This window comes from Lupinus angustifolius, chromosome LG20, assembly GCF_001865875.1.
Source record: "Lupinus angustifolius cultivar Tanjil chromosome LG20, LupAngTanjil_v1.0, whole genome shotgun sequence".
Taxonomy (NCBI): domain Eukaryota; kingdom Viridiplantae; phylum Streptophyta; class Magnoliopsida; order Fabales; family Fabaceae; genus Lupinus; species Lupinus angustifolius.
The window spans coordinates 21,218,850-21,243,054 of NC_032028.1; the positions used below are offsets into that span (position 1 = coordinate 21,218,850).

The 24,205-nt window shown below is 33.9% G+C and overlaps 2 protein-coding genes across 4 annotated transcripts; one reads left to right on the forward strand and one right to left on the reverse strand.

The window, feature by feature from the left end:
• Positions 1-13,927, reverse strand: LOC109336519 (transcription factor IIIB 70 kDa subunit-like). Of its 3 annotated transcripts, XM_019573163.1 has the most exons (19): positions 13,792-13,927; positions 13,606-13,687; positions 12,240-12,315; positions 11,752-11,834; positions 11,558-11,634; positions 10,383-10,439; positions 10,142-10,254; positions 9,225-9,304; positions 9,032-9,118; positions 7,957-8,037; positions 5,538-5,699; positions 5,336-5,452; positions 4,646-4,718; positions 4,435-4,553; positions 3,069-3,149; positions 2,733-2,858; positions 2,043-2,132; positions 1,239-1,292; positions 1-718 (listed from the first exon to the last, which is right to left on the reverse strand). In XM_019573163.1, the coding sequence occupies exons 1-19, from the start codon at positions 13,851-13,853 to the stop codon at positions 485-487; spliced, it is 1,854 nt and encodes a 617-aa protein (XP_019428708.1). In that variant the 5' UTR covers positions 13,854-13,927; the 3' UTR covers positions 1-484. The 3 variants fall into 3 exon arrangements, with proteins under 3 accessions (XP_019428708.1, XP_019428709.1, XP_019428710.1); XM_019573164.1 differs by lacking the exons at positions 13,606-13,687; positions 13,792-13,927 and having other exon boundaries at positions 11,558-11,639; positions 12,240-12,255; XM_019573165.1 differs by lacking the exons at positions 12,240-12,315; positions 13,606-13,687; positions 13,792-13,927 and adding an exon at positions 12,196-12,210 and having other exon boundaries at positions 11,558-11,639.
• Positions 17,971-21,166, forward strand: LOC109336440 (protein QUIRKY). Its single transcript, XM_019573042.1, has one exon. The coding sequence runs from the start codon at positions 18,133-18,135 to the stop codon at positions 21,115-21,117; it is 2,985 nt and encodes a 994-aa protein (XP_019428587.1). The 5' UTR covers positions 17,971-18,132; the 3' UTR covers positions 21,118-21,166.

Below are 24,205 nucleotides of genomic sequence, written 5' to 3' on the forward strand. Positions count from 1 at the left end.
ACATATTAGAATAAAAGCATTCATATAGAAAAGATATAAGAATAATATATTCACCAATCATCATACTATAATAATCATCTAAGATCCACTATTGGTTAGCTAGGCATGACAATAGTACAACAACATAAATTCCTTATTTTGTGCTTTACCTCATTCATATAGAAAAGATATAAAAATAATATATTAACTATACCATAATAATCAACCAAGATCCACTATAGGCTAGCTAGTCATGACAGAAGTACAACAACATAAGTGCCTTATTATGTGCTTTACCTCATCCAAAGCCTTCTAAACCACATTGTCCATGAAGTTCCCAGTTTCGTGGTGGTCCACCGATGCGTCATCCGACACCAGGGCGGCATAAGCCTACTAAGCGTCCTACTTGCACAACACAAATATGGTTCCATTGGTGCCAGTCATGTTGAATACTGATTGCAAAGGGTCACAACTAATTAAAACAGAAAGAGCTTCTAGTGAACTTTCAGTAATCATCATCATAGTTATTATAACCACCACCCTCATAGTTATAACCATCATCTGCATAGCCATATGTCTCGTCCACATTTTCATAATCTCCGTCAATATCACCATCCTCGGTTTCATCTGCTAATACCGGCTCATCATCCTTCAGTTTCTCCTCTACCTTAGACTCCATTTTGTCATGATTATCAGAGGGTAGATCAAATCGTACTTTCTTGGGATTCTCTGGAGCCTCCTGTTTGGTATAAGAATTAAATACAAGTGAGTATATGTACCAAAAAAACACACCTGCAAGTATTTTCTTGTGACTTATTTAAATTGCATTAATCTTGAAAAGAACTTTCTAAAACACAACTGTAATTGAGGTAGGTAAGATATATATTGCAAACTATACACAGACCAAGGTGCTACATCTAGCAATTATACAATAATAATGTGAAACTATCAAGTAGCTAAAGATTGAGATATCAAAGAGCACAGATATAAAAAAATCATCTGAAAGTAAATTAAAAATTCGGTACTATCCATTAACAAGCAGAGACTATCAAAAAACCTTTAATAAAAAGGAGATCAAGCAAGTTGAATGACCATAGAAATTAGAAGATTCATTTGTCTGTGCTTTGACAATCTTAAGAATTGAATTTTAAATTTAAATAATGACAAGAAAATAGAGACAAACAATCAGGATTTAAATATATATTTTCTCATGTCTGTTAAATGTACTCAAAAGCTAAACAGTTCAAGGAGACACTTACACGTTCGTCAAATAAGTTTTGCAAGCGGTCATAATTGACTTTGGAGCTGAGCCTCTGCAAATGATACATTAAAAAAATCATTAGTTTTATACAAACATTTTGACAAAATCCAAGGGCATACGTATAGAAATTAACATGAATCAAATTTATTCCTCAGAGTTGACCAATACAACTACAAGTAAAGACTAAAATATGTATGTAAATGCTGATACAAAGTGTCTTTCAAAGTGCTGATATACTTATGAGGCCTCTATGACCTACTAGGTTTTGTTTTGTTAATGATAAAATAGCCTATCATTGTAATCATTAACCTTTCTCAATATAGAAAACAGTCAGTTTAGATTCTCTCTCCCTTTCTCTATCTTCAAGAGGTAGTCATCTTTACAAACCTGAACAAGTATATGACTAAAGTTGAACCTCCCTTCCATGGGTTCACTTTTTTTTTAATATCTTCAACTATTAAGTACAGGCTTAGAAATGGATTATATCTCACACCCTTTACATGAACTTCCTATAAAGGTGTATACCGCTTAGTATTAGTATTCTTAAGACAAAGAACAAGAACATTAGTAGTAAATTAGTACTCTGAAAGTTCTTTCCCCCCTTCTTTCTTTTCTTTTTAACAGGGGCACAAAAACAGTAACAAATTCAAGAGGAGAAATAATAACTACATAAGGAGAAAATCGAGAAGAAAAAATTAACACAAGTGAAAAATCTAAACATGTCTGACAAAACAAAGGCATAATCAGTTTAACAAATAATACTAAAAAAAACTAAATATGCATGGGTTTTCTTGAATAATACCTTCGTTCTCAACATTTGGCGAGTGGCCTCAACAGCAGATTGAGCAGGTCCTAAATTTTTCGCTTCTTGAGCTCGTTTCTGTCTTGTTTCCTGTAAATGTAAAATTTAACAAAACAGAAAAGTCTTAACTATTAGAAACACCCCTGAACGAATAATATTACTTCATAGAGAATATGATCACTGATTCATTTCATTTGTGACAACTAACATGCTCCCACTTCTAGTGAAGAAACTATAACATGGATGAGTTTTATATACAGATACAACGGATATCTTGGCTTCATTTTTAACCATACCCCATCCTTTTTTCCAATAAAATCCTTCTTTCTAATGTCTGTTCAAACTATAATTTCAGTTTCAAACTATTCTATTCATATAGTTTATAAATAATTTTAAAATCGCGTTCAACCATTTAGTAAATCTTGGATCTTGTAAACAATTAGTAGAAAATAATTCCTGGGATTAGCACTGGCTCAATGAAAGAATCTTAGATCAGAGTAATTAAACCTTAATTATAAACTTACTAGTAAAGCACAAATTCAAAACAAACTCATAATTTTTAGGTATGATCTCTCTCTATATACATATATATGACAGATACAAATCTGATAGTGGATATCACAAATTTTAAGTGACATCAATGTCAACACACATTAAAAACCCTCACCAGAAAAATGAATCAAAAGTTACCTTTCTCAAATTTGCCACAGCTGCAGCAACAGATGCTCTCTCTGCTAGCAAATCAGCCGGACCTTCAAAACTCGCCTCAAAAGCTTTCTTAGCAGCTTCTTCAACTGCCTGCTTCGCTGCTTGTTCCTGTAAAAAAATAGGGGTCAACCAAAATTTAGTTCACGTTAATCCCACATATAAGCCAAACTATGAAATACAAAAATTATCAGCCAAAAGAACACAAGTATAAGCAAACAAGCATCGGTTTTTTAGATGAAATCATAATAAAGTGTGAAAAAACAACCAGAATTTACCCAGAAAGATCAGAAAAAAATGAACAGAAATAATATTCTGTACCTCAAGATACTCTCTGTTCATTTTTTCCCATATAATCTTCTTGTAATACTTTTCCTCCTCATTGTGAATGTAGCCATCAACCTAGAAATATTACAGCATTTTAGGAAGGGGAGTAATCACCTCATGGATAAGGTAGCCACGTTATACATTTAAAAACAAAAGACAGGAAATTATTAGGACCACAATTAAAATCAGAAAATAAAACCTTACCATGTAGTTACATTAAGCTACAAGTAAAAAAATCTCAAAAGCCTGGGTCAATAACTGATAACTTCTAGAAATAAAAAGGGCGGCTCAGTGCATGAGGCTCCCACTTAGTGAGGTCTGCATAGAGTAGAACTACGCAACCTTACCCCCGCAAGTGGAGAGTCTGTTTCCAGGATTTGAACTGTAACTTCATGGTCATTAAGCAACAACCTAATGGTCGCACCAAGCTCACCCTCTATAACTTCTACAAATAAAAATTATTATAAATATCTTGAAAGTTGAGCACAAATGGTCCTGGAGAAATGGGATTATCGGTGCTAAACCGCCACCTCTAAAAGCGGGACAGAACTTGTTTCATGATTTCTTTTCACTTTCAAAAAGCAAGACCAGAAAAATAACAACACAGCAATTTTCTTTTATAAAATAAGAAATTCATCAACATGTCGAGAACAAATTAAAATGAGTTAGGAGGATAGAAAATCCACCTTCACATCATAGAATCAAAACGCAAAAATAACAATAAAGAAAAGACCGACCTACCCAATCCCACATCATATATATTTTAATACGAAGAGAATAAATTAGAATGAGTTTGGGGAATATGGAATCCTCCTTAACAGACGAGCAAAACACACAAAAACATTCAAACCTTATTCCCACTAGGTGGAATCGGCTACATGAATCAAATGATATCATAATGCTCTATTATACTTCAAGTCCATTGATATCTAAATACTTCTTAACTGCTTTGCCTTTTTTTGGTCTCTCTGTGAATCCATATGATCTACTTTCCTTATTAGAACTTCTACAAGTCTTCTCCCAAACACAACAACAAAAGAAAGGGGCAACCAACCCCGAGGCACAATCCACCTTCTAAATAGACTTGCAATACTCTCTTCAAAAACACTATTTCAAAACATTTGATGTTTCACATTGATTGGAATTTACAAACTAACCAATTTTCTAGCAACTGTTAACATTTGAAAGGAAAAAATCCCATTAAAAACAATGCTCAAAGGAATAATGGCAAAATTCTTCAAATAATTTTGGGGAAAATTGAAAACCATCAATCAAAGCTCTAAAAGAAGTATCATGTTTTGAACAACACCGTCACAGCAAAGAAATAGAAAACCGATAAAAAATGAAACTTGTTAATCACCTCCTGGTCATCAATGTCCGAGAGAGTCTCTGATTCCTGAGAATCATGACAAGACTTTTTGTTCATATCATCTTCCATATGTTTGTCATCTTTAACAGCCACATGCTCATCATCAGCCCCTGAAAGCATTTTAAGTAAATTAGGGTTGAATAACTGTAAGCAGAAGAACTACAGTAAATACAGAGAGATAAAGAAGAATAAAAGCACCCACCAATACTTTCTGGCTCCGAGGCATGGAAGTCTTCTTTTTTGTTCCTGCATGCACCATTGGATGCTTTCACCAACTAACAAGGAACAACCAAAAAAATACAGAAGATTTGGAAGTAGAGTAAGTTGATCAATCTTCCAGGAATCATGTTGTCTGGAAAGAGAAAATGCTGTTGACTGGACGGATTGATAATAGTTACATGTATACAGCTTGAGACAGGATCATTTTCATGTAAAAATAAGGACTATAATAAGAACAGTAAAAGCTTCTACTTGATTACATGTCAATCAAGACTGACAGTTCCTCTCAGGTATTGTTGCAACAGATGAGTTGACAAGGGGTTACTTATTATCAGGGTAGTAACGTATCAAGTGCTAAACTGCAAAGATGCACAAACAGTAGAGCATTCCTTATTGTCTCATATGGCTCGTATGATACTAAAATACCTATGGATATTATCAGCACTTGAAAAGGCATAAGCATTGTGTTCTGGTTTGAACTTTGGCATCAGCATGTAGCCAATGCCAGACACAGAAATGTTAGGTAGTGAGAATAACGATAACATACAAATATAAATATTTGAGAAGTGGGGACAAAGACGACACACAAATACAAAAACATGACTGGAAATAACAAATGAATAGCATACATAAGAAATGAATACAACAATGAGAGCTATTCAAGAGTGCTTACATTATCTGATTTATTGGCACCTTGCTCAGCAGGTGAGTTTGTCACTCTCTCCCTCTCAGCACGCTGGAATGCAGGAGGATCCAAACCACCACTAAGTCCGCCAGAGAGTTTATCAAACTATAGCAATTAATAGGACATTAATGGCAATATTCAGCAGTGGTTAATAAAAGCTGAAAGTCTGCATGATGAAGAAATGACTCACATCCTTATAACATGTTTCACATAATCCAAGTGCGAAGTAGGGCTCAGCACTATCCTTGTGTTCGCATAGTAGATATTTTGAAGTACCTTTGCTCAGTTCACCATTTGGTATTTTAATAGGAATCTTTTCATGCTCTTTTGCCATCGTATTCAACTCCTCAATCTGTAACCAAACGGATTGATAAATTTCCATTGAATTTTCAACACAAATTAAGAAAATTAAAATGAAATAAATAATTTAGACAATAGATCAAAATGAATTAAACAGTGAACACAGTATCAGTATCTTTTATCTTTAGTTCAAAGTTCAAACGAAGATTTAAAAGGTGAATTAAAGTCTAAGATACACATACAAATGTTGAACTAATACTATCTCAGTAAACTTAAAAGTTAATTTAAACATGCCTTAGCCAGCATATGTGGGTAGATGGATATAAATAGGCCATAAAACAACCCACATGCATCGATTATTAAGGGCAACCCAATACACGAGGATCCCACATATTGTGCAATGAAAAATAATAGATGCAGTAGAAAACATAGACATTCCCATGTTGAGAAGACCCACATCAATTGCCTCATTTTCCTAGGCATTGTTTAAATATTTGTTAGGTTACTCTTTTCATTGGCAATTGATCTTGAGATGGATCCTTAATATGGTATCAGAGCATGACCCTCCATATAGGTCATCTTAGATGTCCAATCATGCAAACTTCACACTCCGGATGTCCAATCCTGAGTGAGATCGGGTGTTAAGATAAGTCTCACATCATATGGGAATATGGTCGAGCCAATGCTTATAAGGCTCTCCCCCTATGAACTAGCTTTTGGGTTTGAGTTAGGTCTAGTCATTCTAATATGGTATTAGAGCATGACCCTCCCAATGTGCTACTCGCAAATGTCCAGTCCTACAAACTTCAAGCTCCAGATATCCAGTTCTAGGCATGAGGGAGTGTGTTAAGATAAGTCTCACATTACATGGGAATATGGCTGAGCCAATTGGTTTTGAGATGTAATCCTTTGGTCAATACATTTATCTTCTTGTCAATGTCGATGACAATGTTAATATTGGCATCACAATGACATTAAACATCTCAAGCAACACTTAGTCCAACACTTTTAAACAAAAGACTTAGGGCCATTGTGTGACTTTCTTGGAATTGATGTAGTGCGGCCATGAGTATATATTGGCATATCCCAAAGGAAGTATGCTCTAGATATTTTGAAGGAGAAGAAATGTTAGACTACTAGCCTATTGATAGGTTGATTGATCCTAATGTTAAGCTTGTGTTGGATCTAGGGAGCCATATCTAGACCTAGGAAGATATCGAAGGCTTGTAGGCAAGATACTAAACCATATATACCATTTGCAGTAAGTGTTTGAGTCGTTTCCTTAATTCACCACTTAACAACTATTGTGATGTAGTGGTTCGAATTTTGCGGTACGATAAAGGGTCTCCTAGAAGAGGATTGATCTATGAGAACATATGTCATATTGATATCCTTGAATACTCTAATGCAGATAGGGTTGGATGTCTGAATGATAGGATGTCAAGTTCAGGTTGTTGTGTTCTAATTGGAGGCAACCTTATCTCATGGAAGAGTAAGAAACATAATGGTGTTGTTAGGACAAGTGCAGAGGCAGAATACAGAGTCATGACCCATACTGTAGGAGAACTTGCATGGATCAAATCTTCTCTTAGAGTTAGTTGAATCTATTAGGCTTATTTGTAATAACCAGGCTATTTTGCATATTGCCTTTAATCAGACGAAACAGATAAAGGTGGACTGTCATTATATCCATCAAAAGGTTATTGTGTATAAGATCAGTACTTCATTCGTGAATTCCAAGGATCAATTAGCATATATCTTCAGTAAGTCTCTTCGAGATCCAAGAATATCTATACATGTGACAAGCTAGATGCATTCGATGTATATAATCCAACTTGAGGCGAGTGTTGAGATTATTGAGATGAATATAAGATTGTCGAGGTCGAGGCAATTAGAAGATTCTATATTTAATTAAGATTAAATATATGATTATCATATCATGTGTTTATCTTTCTGATTTTATTTCCCTAAAATTAAGTAATGTATGAACTCTTCTACTAGAAACATAAAAGTTGAGTGCATACAAATCACTCAAGCAATTCAGATAAATGATTTGTCCCTTTCAAGTATTACATTCCCAATCAATTGAAGACATTCAATTATGAATATTTTTTCTTCCAGAGGACAAAGTGAATTTTGATATAGAAGGAGCCTGTAATAAATTATACGCTAAAAATAAAATTGCACAGGATTGATGCTCCATTACTCCCAAGACTGGGATAGAAAGTGCAACTACTATTATTTGCACCATATAGTCATAAGTACATTAGATTACAATAGCAAAGCATAACAAGGAATAAGAAACATACTGTCAAGCTAGCAGACTCTGTATTCTCAAACTCTACCAACCGCTTAGTCAATGTTGCTTCACATACATGGACGATTCTTAACTGCATTGCAAATCAGCATATCAGCTAATCAAAATACACATCAAGAACGAGAGCATTGGTAAGGGTCAACTAATAACACAAGGACATGGTGACATCCTTGAAATTTAGATCCATCACAGATTGAAGAAAAGAATACATGAACAAGTGTGTATCTAACCTATGAATAAGACTAAAAAAAGAACAGCCCAGTGCACGAGACTCCCACTTAGTAGGGTCTGAGGAGGGTAGATGTACATAGTCTTCTTCATCAACCTATGAAGAAGACTATGCTAAAATGAGCAGTCTATTCAAGAACAAGAAAATCCTTAAAAATGAGAATAAAATGAAATACTGGAAGCTGCAAGAAATATATTTTTGGCATTATAGCACAATGGTACAAAGCATAAAGTCGCCCCACACTAAATAATCACTACTGAGAGAAAAATGCTAGTTCTACAGAAATTAAAGAAACAAATAGTGAGATAACCCAGAACTAGAAGTGACCCAAGGTTTTAGATAACTGGTAAGAAGGTGCAGCTAAGGGGAGGACAAAACGTCACAAAAATAATTAAACAAAAAACAAGTAACTTCACAAAAAAATGTGGCATAGCTATATGGCCTCTCTACATATCAGAAAAAGCAACTCCCTTGAAATAGACATGAGCATAACGCCAAAGAAAACCATGGCCAGAATCCCTTTGCATAGTAAGGAATCAAGGAAAACACACTTAAAGATGTGACTATTCTGCTTCAACCAAATACACTAAAGAACAGCATAAAATTCACACCGCTAAACAAAAGTATTGAATAAAAGGAGAAATATCATTGAAGGAGAGAAAGAGGGAACACAAGAACAGTCTGGACTGAGGATAAGAATTCCTCTTTAAGAGTTTAGAGAAAGAGAGAAAAAACGAACAAAGAAGAAAGCATCTTTAAAAATTGAGAATAAAGGAGAAAAAGACCTTTTACGTGAAACATTTATAATATAAAGGCAGAAAATGAGTTGTTAACTTACAATATCTGGCTTAGAGCACTTAAAACCATGTGCAAGAGCAGACATGTACAATGCCGCGCCACATAATCCACTTGGCTTCCTACCTGTCTGTTTTTCAAACATTAGCAATGCAAAATCTTCAGAATAAGAATGATGCTTTCTATCCAAATAAATAATAATTACTACGAAGAACGCCAGATCAACATCAAGGTACCTGCATCCAGTCACGTTTCATGCTGGCAATAATACTCAGCGCAGTTTCAGAGACAGCCAGGTTTCTTTGCTTTAACAAATCTACATGTAAATCAATTTAATTATGCTTCCTTGCTCAAAGACAATAACTGGGACAGGAAGTACTTTGAAACAAAATATTTCACATATACCGAACTCATTAATATTGTTAAAAAGGAAAGCGTGGACCAATGCATGGGACTCTCACCTAGTGGGTCTGGGGAGGGTCGACATACGTAACTACATAGTCTTGCCCATGCAAACAAATAGGTTATTTCCAGGATTTGAACTCATGACTTCCAGGTCATAAGGCAAGCAACTTTACCGTGGCGTCAAGGCTCATCCACTTCAATGATTAATATAGTTATCATGCTAAAAACGTATAAAACTTTGTGTTTTGGGCAAATCTTTGCAGCCCAGTGATTAACATCATTTTCAAATAAAATGGTTTATAATTCCATTCTATCTTGTACATTTGTTCAGGGTAGTGCCATAGGAGTTGAATTTTATACCTTTTGTCATCAAACTACCTCCTATACAGCATAAATAAGGTTGACAATTATGTCATTTAAAATATAACAGGAGACCTATAATTAGATTTGCACAGTATAGTTATAACATCATTTTTGGAGAATAAGATGGAAAATTTAATATATTGTTTTCCTTATTTTCCTCCTTTTAGTTTGCATGTCAGTATTGTACAATCCTTAATTCTGAATTCCTTAACACACATCCACATCTGTGGCTCTGACAAAGAATGATGTCTATCTTATTTTTGTAAGCGAGAAAAACCACTGAATTAGTCTGCTGCAGTAAACCTATGTCCTATGTTGCAATGAAACTATACACCGCACATTTCATTGACCCAATTAGACAAATTGAGCTAAAAATGATACTTACTATTCGTATATTTATAAATAAAAAGACTGGGATCAACAGGTTTTTGAACAATTGGGTGCTCTTCGAGCCTTAATACTTTACAAAGCTGCAAAAAAACTGCACCTAGCACATAGCTGTTCAACAGTCATTGGGATGAACAAACATAGCATTCAGAAACCCACTGAAATAATCAAGATAAAAAATAAACCAAAATAAGGGGGTAAATAAACAGTAACAGATGTCCAGTAATGATGATACTCACACATTTGTCCTTAAATGATTTGAAAAGTCAATAAGAAGGTATGGCTTGTTATTTTCCCTGCAAGAAGAAATATAATTTCAACATAAAAATAAAATATTGCAAATAATTTAGATATGGCAAGATCAGACGTTAAAGATATGATAAGAGGGGAGGTGTTGAATTATAGACATAGTCACACGGCACTACAAACCATCATTTATTACTACTAACCAAACCTATCACTTCACTAACAACCACCCTCAGCAATGTCCTAGCTGCAAGCCTGCAACCACTATTGCATTGCAAACAAACAACAAAACTACAACACTACATTAAGAATATCTGAGGGAGAGACGTTAGAGGAAGAACAGAAGATGTAAAGGACAGAGAAAGAAAACCAATCAAGAAATCATAGTATATTCAAATACACACAAATCGCTATTGGATAATGAAAAGGGTAGAAGTACAGTAGTAAATTAATGAGTTTTTTTATATCATCATGATAGTAATGCAGAAGCAGTGTCAGAACAACCTATTATTTTTTAGATCATCAGGAGCAACCCAAGACACAAGTGAGTTTAAGACAATTGAAAACAAAAGGAGTGCCTGACTACAATTAAGTATTAAAAATCAATTCATTCTGCAACTTTTCTTCTGATACGAGATTAAGAAGAGATATTTGACCAACTGACCATGGAGAAGAAGTAAAATACACGGAAGAAAAGAAATCCTCCAAAGACTAAGAGAGGTGAAATTTTAAATAAAATCATCAACCTCATGCTTTCTCAATACTTTGATTCTTTGAATATCCATCAAAGAGATTATCCCAAAAACCACTGATGTCAGCAGGAAATTATCCAATTGCAAATCAAGTTCGAATACAAAATCTTAAGTTAATGAGTTCCTACGTTATAGTGTTCTACCCCCATCAAATGTTAATACAACTGAAGCAAGACTAACCAGTAACAACCAAATACTTCTTCATAAGCCCATTTGGAATTCCTAAGCTCCTCAAAAGACAACCGACGATATATTGTCTATTCAACGAATTGGAATTAATGTTTTAAGGTTTAGAAGTGAATTATTATCCATACAGGTATACACTAGTGATTTTCACACATTTATTAATTGTAACTATCAATTGACAAATATATGTAGAAAATTATTAAAGATACTGTGGCAAAACAATATCCTACCGGAATGCAATATAAAGACAAGCAGCCTGTACTTGCTCTGATTTACGTCCCCTTGTAAAATTCCGCTCAAGTGCTATCTTCACTAGCCATATGCAAGGATTAAATAAATAAAAAAGGAAAATAGAGCATTTTCATGAGAATGTATAAATAAAAAGAAAGAAAGCCAGACATCAATGAACCAAATAGCAACATACTTTATAAAATGCCAAAGCTTGGTGGGGGACATTAACATCATCCACTCCAAGGCTGCTACTTAAATATATGATTTCATCTAAAGCTGCAAACCGCAAGAAAATTGGCACATAAGAATACATGTATTAAGTATTAAATTATTAAATGTAATTATTATATTATCTTCATTTATAAGAACTAGAAAGACAATTATCCAAACTTCTCTTCTTTACACTATCAATGACATTGGCTGTTGAGACTCTAGTGCATTGTTAAATATACTTTATTTTCCTTGTCTCAGCATAAATATTATATTAGACATCACAACTAGTATTACAAAGTGGCTAACGTAGTAAGTTCAATAATTCTTACAGACGAGTATCATATGCTGAATAGCATTATAAAATCAGTTTTTTTGCCATAACTTCAACCACATTCATGGTGTAAAATCACAGTATTAAAAATACCTCTATCTAAAATCACATTCATTCATGATGCATAACAAAAATACCTCTGTCTAAAGTCCTTTGGCGTGAAGCAGAGAACTCGCTTTGAATTGTTCTTACATAATGGCCTGATAGTTGGCTCTATATTTAAAAAACAAATAAGGAAAATATATGAGGAGCAATAAAAGATGCTAAAAAAATAGTAGTGTAGAGGAAAAAATTGATACCAAAAAAACATTAAAATTAAACTTGTATTTCTCATGAGACGGCCTGGAAACTTCAATTCAAACATCAGACCTAGCAATGATTATTGAAATGCTTTTGATTGATAAAGAACAGATAGAATGTGGTACAACAACCCCCAATTCCATGTCCATACCCCTTTTCCTTTGGCACTTCGGGTAAACACTATAACATCAACATCACCTTAATAAGTTGAAGGTTTATCTGGATACCAGAACCCCTTAAATATTAGTTGTTAATCACTTATAGAAAATATTAATAGTGGAAGTCATTTATTTTGGTCACTGACCGAAACTTCAAATATTCATTGCCAAGGTTTTAAATATGGGTTCTCAACTGTAACAAACGCCAAAATGTAAGGTGTTCGGAGTTGTCGAAACAGCATCATAACCGCAATTGTGACCGGACAAGCTACATTTGCCTGAAATAGTCCGTAATGTCAAGGTTTTGGAAGTATTTGAAACCGCAACCACAACCTTTATTTAAAACCTTGGGCATTGCAATAAGATGAACCTCTTCCAACTAAGAAACCCTCCAATAATTGTACTCTAAGGGTCTGTTTAGGAGTTAGTTATTGGAGGGAAAAGAAGACATCAGAGCCATGAAATACACTTGTGAAATAGCTCTCAAGCCATCTACTTCCCTTTTTCCCCTTTAAAAACCAACTCGCAAACAAACCTAAAGGATTTGGACTTGGTCCAATCATTGTTAGGCGGAAGGTCAATTGCTACTGCACCTAACCCTTGTTGGTATATGCTGCAACTTGTTTTCATATTTTACACAACAACTAAGTCTTTTGGAAGCTTGATTGCCGCCACACCAACCTTTTCAAGACCAAATAACACAATAATGGGTGGTCCAATGCACGAGGCTCCCTCTTAGTGTCGAAATCTTACTCCCACAAGCAGGAGGGAGACTGTTTCCAAGATTTGAACCTGTGACCTCATTGTCACTATGAGGGCCAAGCTCACCCTCCACCAAAAAACACCATAATGTTCATCACAAATCAAGTCAATTGAAAACTATTACAGTTTTTCTTAGTCCCACTCTACCTCTAACTAATTGGACTGCCGTCTATTTGATCTACTATCCTTATCCGGCGAGTACCGGCAACCGAAATTCTGAAAGAATCTCCTAAACTATAAAATCTAAACTATTGTGTAGCATAATAAGATTGAATTCCATTACCTGACCGGACGCATTTTTCGTAAAAGTAGGCTCCTGAGAAAAAATAAAGTCTTCAAGTAACTTCCCACATATGTCACAAGATCTGATAAACATTCCAAAAAAAAACAACATGAACAACCAGTTCCACAATAATTCAATATCATAATAAAAAAATTACAAATAAATTACAAAAAAACGTGAACTCACAAGGAACCGTCGAATTCTCTTTCCCCCGTAACATTTCTCAAACAATGATCGCAGTACACCATCGTTTTAATCGATAAACGGAAGGAGAAGAAAGAAAGAGAAATGAAAAGAAGAGAGTTGAGAAAATCGGAACTGAAAATGGAAGAGATGAAATTGAGAGAATGATTCAATGGTTAGGGCTACAGTTAGTGTGTACTATGCAATCACATTTACACATTACTACGCCATTATCTTTAAATATTTATTATATTCTCTATAATTTAACTCAAATAATTTTATTTAATCTAACCTTAGAAATTATTGATAAAAAGGATTATTTAATCTAATTTTATTAATATTATATCGACTAGTTGTGTTCATATGATTTTCACCGCAAATATGTATTTTTTATTTAAGAGAATTATAATGTTTTTTATTGGATGTATTTCATATTATGATTGTTGTATTTATTATAATATCCAATTTAAAGTGAGATATATTAATTGTAGTTATCTAAGATTATAGATTTTACTTTAGAAACAAAAAACATTAAGGGCAAAATAGGAAAATAGAATCATGGCAGTAGTTATTTCAAGTTTTGGGTTTATATATAGTGTAAATAATATATATTCGATTTTATGAACTAAATTGATTGAAACAATGAACCGAATTAAACAATTCACAAACTCTTAATGAACTATATTAATTCGAGTTGACAAGTTCAGCGGAACAACTTATGAACTCAAATAAGTTCATCTAACAAAATACTTTTATTGAGTTCTGATCAAGTTTGATGAAGCTAACTCTTCCTTAAGTGAACTAAACTAAATTCAAATATGATTCACAAAACATGACCAATTTTTAAACAAATTTAAATTATAATCGATTATAATGATAATCTTATTTCCACAAATATATTAAACACAGTACATACGCTTGGTGTTAAGATTGACCATCTGAGTGTAACGTTGGCCATGTCTTTGAACAACAGCTGGTTCTCCACAAAAGGAGAAGGTGAAAGGCAATAGAGGGGTGCCACATATTGATGGGGGTGCATAACCTAGAATTTTTATTGCCCTTAAACTCAATTACCGACAAGCCCACAAATAACAAACTCAAGAAATATATTGCCCTAGAACCTACTCCTCGGGCTGAAGCATATGTTGCATCCCTCCTTAGATTCTAGATCTGCCATTGGTGAAAGGTTAGGGATGATGTTAAGAGATATGAGGAGAGTTCAATCCAAAAGATTAGTATATTAGATAGGAGAACTTCGTAACTTAAGTACTATATTGAGTTGAGAAATATTGATTGTGTCATAAAGACCCCTATGTCCACGACCTAATCTACCCCCGGAGGAATATGTGCTTCTAAAAGATCTTTTATACTATGCCCAATCCCGAAGTTAGTTCTATACATATGACCAGCAATGAGAAAAAGAAATGCAATAGCTAAATGATGATGGGCAATATCGGTTAGCCATAAACTTTGCGTTTGCGGATGAATTCCCCCGAGAAGTGTTAAAATGGTAGTTCCCACTCTACTTAATGTGAGACTTCTAACATTACTCTTTAAGACCGACTTCCACGACAACTTTCACTTCATTGATAGAAAGATTAGCTTTAGCATAATCAAATTTAAGGACTAAATTAAAAAATTAAACTTTCCATAATATTTACCAATTGATTATTTGTTAATTATATTTAAGATATATTAAAATTCCCCACTCTTACTGATTTTCATTGACATATGTGAGGTTGTGTTTGAACTGTGCCCTTTATATTGAACTAATGTGTTGATTGTTGACCGATATTTTTTTTTATGATATTAAATATTCAAGATTTATATATATTATATCAAAGAATTATAATGTTTTTTGCATTATATATACTCTATATCATAGACTTTTGTATTTATTTATTATAATATTCACTTTGATATGTGATTATGATGTTAATGATAATTAATTAGGATTATAAGATTTTTTTTTTTTTTTTGTAGAAATTAAAAAAAATTAAAAGTAAAATAGAAATTTGAAAATAAGAAGACATTCATTTTAGAATAGATGATGAATATTCATAAAACATGGCCTTTAACATCCTATTATAATTTATAAAGCATGGGATACCGTTGGAACGTGGATCTACTGCACTCACTTTTGTGACTGCATGCATTCCTAACCACATAAATAAATTAAAGAGAAATAAAAAAGTTATTTAAAAAAAAGTTGAACACGTAGATCCTGGTTGCATCCGATCGCTATCCACGCAAACCAACCAAGTATAATACTAAAATTTACAAAGTGAGGTTTCACTCAAGATTTATACACTTTCATATGGTACATTTTTATTATTATATTTGAGAATCAATCTAATGATATTTAAATAGTGATGATGAATGATAAAGTAAAAATATATAAAAAATTAAACTATTAGTATATGTACTTTTTTTAAAATTATAATATAGTGTGATATTTATATATTGTCAACTTAAATATTTACTTATTATAAACATATATCATAATCATTTTCATTTGTATTAATTATATTTAAAATTAATATCAATTAAATATAAAATATAATGTAAATGTATGTATTAATATATATATGAGATTAAAATATGTGCACTGACATTGTAAAGTTTCTTACATTATCGGTGCATCATTTACTATTAATTTGTATTACTTTTGTTTGAAAATGAGTAACAATTAATAAATCAATGGTAGATGATTTATTAACAATGTCAAAAACATTTACATTGTTATTGTATACATATTAAATCTTATTTATATATATATATATTCTTTAAGATTTGGCAGCATGATTCTTGTCAGCACCGTACACATATATAGAGGTAATGTGTACATATAATAGTGTAATAATAATGTGTAACGAACACATTAATGAAGTTCAGAACATGTTACTTTAATCCAGAAAACTATCAAGAAGCACACGAACAAAGCAACGTTCATATTTACAGAATGATGCTCCAAGTGGTTTTTTTTTTATCAAAACATGCATGGACATGAATAAGCATAACCGAACCAAAGGAATAATAACGATGGGTAACTAAAATAATAATCACGGTACATAGGAACTGAATTTCATGAGTATCTTTGTCTATATTAATAGGGTTAAGATTAATTAAATACAAGACAATATCTGCAGTTTGATTTGCACTGACTCACACATCGAACAAGCACATGGTAGTGAATCTAAATTATCTAATTACACAAAAAGTCATAAGAACGTTGGGTTGTTTTTAGTTTATAATTTAACACAACATGTAATATCATAGATACGAATGTTGTATGATAAGATATGAATGAATTATTGAGAAAATAAAAGTAACTTATATTGTAGAAAATATAATAAAATCCACATTATCTAGTTTGAACATTTGTGAATATCGGAATGAATATAAACGAAATCATTAAGAAAGATATTGAGATAAAAGCTTCGATTCCAAAAATTAAAGCAATGTGCATCATATTTTTATAATTGGGTTGACTCCAATTTGATCACTATCAACTCATCATTAAATCTGGTTCAAGGCAAACAAATAACTCAATCAAAATATCTTAACTTCAATTACGTTAAACTCTGCTAAAAAACCCAAAAGTCAAGTGTAAGGCATCTTAAGTTTACTTACGACTCAAAAATGTTTTTCTATACAAACATTGTGCATCAAGTTTTCATAAAATAAAAAGAGAAATTATATTATGAGCTAATATCTATGTATTATCAATTTAAAGTTTATACACATAATTTATAATCCATCATTCATGTATTACTTATATCTATACAAGTAAATACGAATGATGATTAATGTAGTAAGAATGTAAAAAATAAAAATACTTACATTATCAACTTAAGTATTTGTTTTTTACTTTTGATACAAATAAGATTATTAACCTTTATAAACGGCACTTAGGATGGACACTGTCCCTATTCCTCTCCCATTTTTCTGTCCTGACCAATAAAAAATTGACATTTCATTATAAAAGAAAAATTTAAAAACTTAAAGTAACATATGTGCATTACTTAGAAAAAATTCTATTGATTTGGGACATGAGGACACACTGATTTGATTTTAGAACAGGTGATCCCCATTAACTTAGGATAACCACGGTCTAATGCTGATTGAACTCATCAGAATCTCAAGGTGTTCCCTGTTCCAAAATCCCACACCTTAAGATTCCTCTACGTGTCACTCATTTCCTACGTGTCCACGCTCCTCACTTTCCCTTTAAGAACGTTGTTAACCCTAAACCTTCACTTCATTGTTCCATTGAAGCTCACAAAAGAAAGAAAAAACACACATATACACACAAAAAACAGAAAACTTCTCTGTTCTTCAACAATGGCAGAAACTTCTGGAAGGAAGCTTATAGTAGAAGTTTGCAACGCAAAAAACTTGATGCCAAAAGATGGTCAAGGAACCGCAAGTGCTTATGCAATTGTAGATTTCGATGGCCAGAGGAGGAGAACAAAGACTAAATCTAGAGATCTCAATCCTCTATGGGATGAGAAGCTTGAGTTCATTGTTCATGATAAGGATTCAATGGCTTCTGAAACGTTGGAGATTAATCTATACAACGATAAGAAAGCTGGGAAGAGAAGCACTTTTCTTGGAAAAGTTAAAATCTCTGGAAGTACTTTTGTGAAGTTAGGTTCCGAAACGACGGTGTTTTATCCGTTAGAGAAAAGGAGCGTGTTTTCTCAGATCAAAGGTGAGATTGGGTTGAAAGTTTGTTACGTTGATGAAGATCCACCGGTAACTGACACTGCCGGTGAACAGAAAGAAGAGACGGTGCCTAAGGAAGAGGAGAAGCCACCGGAGAATGCCGGTGATGGAGAGAAGAAAGAAGAGGAAAAGAAGGAAGAAGAGAAACCTAAAGAAGAGAACCCGAAACCGAAAGAGGAGGCTCCGGCAGAGACTGCGGTGGCGGTAGTGGATGCTCCGGTTCCTCCTCTGCCACCGGCGGAGGTTGAAAATCCACCGATTGCACATGCTGAGAAGCAGAAACAGAAGGAAAAACATGGCGAAATTCAAAAACGTGCTAACCTGAATGTAAACGATCACGAGCTTCGATCATTGAGCAGCAATCATCGAAACCATAGTGCTTACGATCTCGTTGATCGAATGCCGTTCCTCTACGTTCGAGTGGTGAAGGCGAAGCGAGCGAAACCAGAACCTAACTCAACGGTTTACGCGAAGCTTGTGATTGGTACTCACAGTGTGAAAACCAAATCCGAAATGGAGAATAAAGATTGGGATCAAGTTTTTGCTTTTGATAAAGAAGGTCTCAATTCAACGTCGTTAGAAGTTTCTCTTTGGTGCGAAGAGAAAAAAGAAGGTGAAGAAAAGAGTACTGAATCTTCACTCGGAACGGTGTCGTTTGATTTACAAGAAGTGCCAAAACGAGTGCCACCAGATAGTCCCTTAGCTCCTCAATGGTACACTCTTGAATCAGAAACATCGCCGGGAAATGACGTCATGATCGCAGTTTGGATCGGAACTCAAGCCGACGAGGCGTTTCAAGAAGCTTGGCAATCGGATTCCGGCGGTTTAATACCGGAGACCCGAGCCAAGGTGTATCTATCTCCAAAGCTTTGGTATCTGAGATTAACGGTCATCCAAACCCAAGATTTACAACTAGTTTCGGTTACCGAACCTAAGGTTAGGAACCCTGAGCTTTACGTTAAGGCTCAGCTTGGCGCACAGGTTTTTAAAACGGGAAGAACCTCAGCCGGCTCGTCTTCATCCAGCTCGGCTAACCCAACATGGAACGAGGATCTAGTATTTATAGCAGCCGAGCCATTTGAGCCGTTTCTTGTTATAACGGTTCAAGATGTCTCAAACTCTCAATCAGTTGGTCAAACTAAAATCCACGTGGCGTCCATCGAACGGAGAATAGACGATCAAACGGAGGGAAAGTCAAGATGGTTTAATCTATCCATGGAAGATGAGAACCATAATAGTAACTACACAGGTAGAATCCATGTCAGAGTTTGCTTAGAAGGTGGTTATCACGTGATAGATGAAGCTGCTCACGTGACTAGCGATGTTCGTGCTTCATGTAAGCAACTAACTAAACCTCCAATTGGGTTGCTTGAAGTTGGAATTCGTGGTGCCACTAACCTCCTTCCGGTTAAAACCAAAGGCGGAACACGTGGCACCACGGATGCCTACGTTGTTGCGAAATACGGACCAAAATGGGTTCGAACCAGAACCATGATGGACCGGTTTAACCCGAGATGGAATGAGCAGTACACGTGGGACGTGTACGATCCTTGTACGGTTCTCACAATTGGTGTGTTCGATAACGGAAGGTACAACAAGGAAGAAGGGAAGCCCAATAGAGATGTGAGATTAGGTAAAATTCGAGTGCGGTTGTCAACACTAGACACGAACCGGGTTTATCTAAATTCATATTCACTCACTGTTTTATTGCCATGTGGGGCTAAGAAAATGGGGGAGATAGAGATTGCAATTAGATTTTCATGCTCCTCATGGTTAAGTCTAATGCAAGCATATGCAACTCCAATTTTACCAAGAATGCATTACGTTCGTCCATTTGGGCCGGCCCAACAAGACATTTTAAGGCACACCGCAATCCGAATCGTAACGGCTCGCCTCGCCCGGTCTGAACCGGCACTGGGTCAAGAAGTGGTTCAGTTCATGCTCGATTCAGACACCCACGTGTGGAGCATGAGGCGAAGCAAAGCAAACTGGTTCAGAATGGTGGGAATTCTATCACGTGTAGCAACAGTGTCACGTGTGGTGGATAATATCCGCACGTGGGTTAATCCTCCAACTACTATCCTAATGCACGTGCTGATCGTGGCGATTGTGTTATTCCCATACCTGATTCTCCCAACGGTGTTCATGTACGCTTTCATGATTCTAATATTGGGATTCCGTTACAGGCAGAGGGTCCCACAAACGATGGATGTGAGATTATCCTACGTGGACATGGTAAGCGTTGATGAATTAGATGAAGAGTTTGATGGGTTTCCAACAACGAGAACGGGGGAACAGGTTAGGATCAGGTACGATAGGGTGCGTGGGCTTGCGGGGAGGGCGCAGACACTGCTGGGTGACGTGGCGGCACAAGGGGAGAGATTGGAAGCGTTGTTTAGTTGGAGGGACCCACGTGCGACGGGGATATTTGCGGTGTTGTGTTTGGTGGCGTCGTTGGGGTTCTATACGGTGCCGTTTAAGGGGTTTGTGTTGGGGATTGCTTTTTATTATATGCGTCATCCCAGGTTCCGTAACGACATGCCGTCTATTACGGCTAATTTTTTCAGGCGACTTCCCTCCCTTTCTGATCAGATTATGTGATCAAATATGTTACTTATGATAGTTGTTACTTCCTAAACGGTGTCTTATTATGTCCCAAATCAATCAGAGTGTTTAATTTTATTATTTTTTAGTTTTAAATTTTTTATTTTGTTCACATGTTAATATATGATTGGTTAAAGACATATAATGAGACAATATTAGGGAGATGTGATCTTGGTATGTTCAGGTGACACTGTTTTTTTGGTTGCTTTTTTGTGTTTGTCAGTTTGTAGTCATTTTTTATATGGAATATTTAATTTATTATATTATTCATTGATTCGTGTATGATTTTTTTTTTAAATTTTAATAAATTTTGCTCATTGAAGATTTTTGTCACTACCTTTGGATGCAACTAGAATATCTCTAAGAATGCATATGAACGTTTATTGTTTGAAAAGTAGATATTGGTATACACAAAAAAGGTGAATAAAAAGTGAACGTTAACGTTGGTGGGGTCAAAAAGTGGAGAAAGAGATACATAGATTTATGAGTTGAATTGAATTTGTAATAATATTAAATAATTCAGATCTGGGAGGCAGAAGACCGTTGATAAAGGATAGTTGAAGTCTAAGTAAATGCTACCAATAACTGACCGTTTGTATCCCATACTAACTAAATGATGCTGCCTTTTCCTCTATGCAATGAATGCTTCATAAAAAATAGAGTAAATCATGCTCAAGAAATTATACAAATCATCCATCAGTTTTCTATATTTACATAGACCCCTAATTTTTATATTTTCATTACACTAACTAGTATCCCTGCATGAAAAATAACTGTAATTTAAAAAAAAATGTGATAAATGCAATTAAGTTAAACAAAACATGGTATATTGTAGAGACAAGTCCAAATAATATATGAGTCGATACCTCTTTATTATTTTTGGTTCGTTACGATATAGTATAAGAGCAATTTAAACAATATCTCTTTACAATTGTTGATGCATTTTACAACAAAAAATAATAAAGATACATTGATTTGTATATTATACCATGTTTTGTTTAACATAATTGCGTTTATCACATTTTTTGTTTAAAATATTACACTTATTTATCATGCGGGGTGGTCAATATAATGAAAGTATAAAAACTAGGGGAGATTTGTGTAGGTGTAGAAAAGTGATGGTGGTTTATATAATTCCACTAAAACTCAAGGGGTGTCAATGTAATTAACTCTAAAAAAATTCAATTTTCTCTCCTGTGTTTAAAGAATGTAATGTAATATATACAAAGTAGGGCTATGATTTATTTGTGTTTACTTCTTTAAAAAGTTAATAATAATTTAACATTAATAATAAATAATGCAACAATAATATATATAAATTTACATAATACTAGTATATACATTTTTGGGGTTCTGCATCAACATATATTACCCCACCACAGTTCCGCCATGTTTCTTTCTCTTTCAACTCATCTACTTTATCTTTGCGCAATACCTTTGGTAGACCTTGTCCAACCAACATGCATTCACCCTCTTTAGCCATAATCTGGCGCTTGAGTTAAGAGTCATCTACTAATTAACTCTAATACTAATTATTGGTACAACGAAACCGATCGTTGTGCAGTGTTGATCACAAGCAATCAAATAAAAAGCATGAAATAAATAAAAGAGAAGAAACAAGATAATTTGGTAACAGAGTTCGACCAATTGTGCTTACTTACTCATGAGCACTAAGCGGCTACCAATATATTATTAGAGAAGAAATATTACAAACCCTAGCACACCCTTATGGGATGTTTATATATGGTGCACATAATAATAAGGATCTGAGTGTAATATATAACATTGATATTCTACTTTATTCCAATACTAGATAATATAAGACTAATACAATAACATATTTTAAGTATCCCTAAAAATATTGATAAATCATTTTTTCACCCTAGTAAAAAATAAATATGTGTTGGTACAAGTGTAGAAAATTAACCGCTTAATACTAAGGTATTGTGCTTGATCTCTATATAATTTATGTAAACGAAAAAAAAAACATAATTGAGAAGTGTCTTCACTTGAGCATTTTCACCATTCTAAGATATATTACTCTCTTATTATATATTAATGAGAGTATACATATTAAATCCTTATAACATAAGTGTAGGCAAAATAATATTATACCTTATTATTTTTCCAATGAGGTTTCATGTCTTTTTAATAATTTTTTATTAGTTGATGGTTTAATTATTCAAATAAAATAACTCGCCAATAAAAAGAAATCAAAATATGTTGATCCAAATGTAGGAAGTTTATCAGTTAAGTATAAGAGATTGGGCTTTAATCATGGTACACCTTATTCATGAGTGAAACTTTATTCAAAATGTTTATAGCATTTTGCAACCAATAAGTGAAACTTTATTAAGAACTTTTGTGAAGTAAACAAATTTAAAATCAACCACAGAACACATTATTCTCTTTTTTTCAGAACACTCCCAAGTACAAACTCCTCTTATATCAAGAATCTAACAACACCAAGCCAATATATAAGTCTGTTTTTTAAGTTTTGTTAATGATATGATAAAATATATTTTGATATTTTGAATTAATATTGTATTAGATTAATGATTAGTTTAAATTCACTTATTCTTTAGTTGATTAGTTAGTTTTGAATGTTAGGTTAATTAGTTTTTCTTCCTTTTATATAAGACGTTGATTGCAACTTTGTTATTCATTTAATATCATTTTATTCATTCGATTCAATGATATATACAATTATTTTCTATCACTTTGATTTTTAATATGGTGAGTATTTTGGTTATTGTCATTGATGTTGTAGCACTACGAGTTCAACTTCTCTCTAATATTGGAGAAACCAGTACTGGAATATGAGGTTGAGAATTTTTTAAAGTATTTTTAATAGAAAATAACATGTAATCATAGTCGTTAGATTTTTTTTTTGTCATATGTCATCATCCTATCCATTTCTCTAATATTGGAGAGGATCCATTTCCGTAGCACTACATATCGCAATCATTGCACTGTGAATTTTCATGTACATTTTTTAAATATGATGTAGTATGACCCAATTGTATTATGGATTGATATGATTGCATAATTGTAATTCGGTTTCACACCATAAATGCAGAGTTAT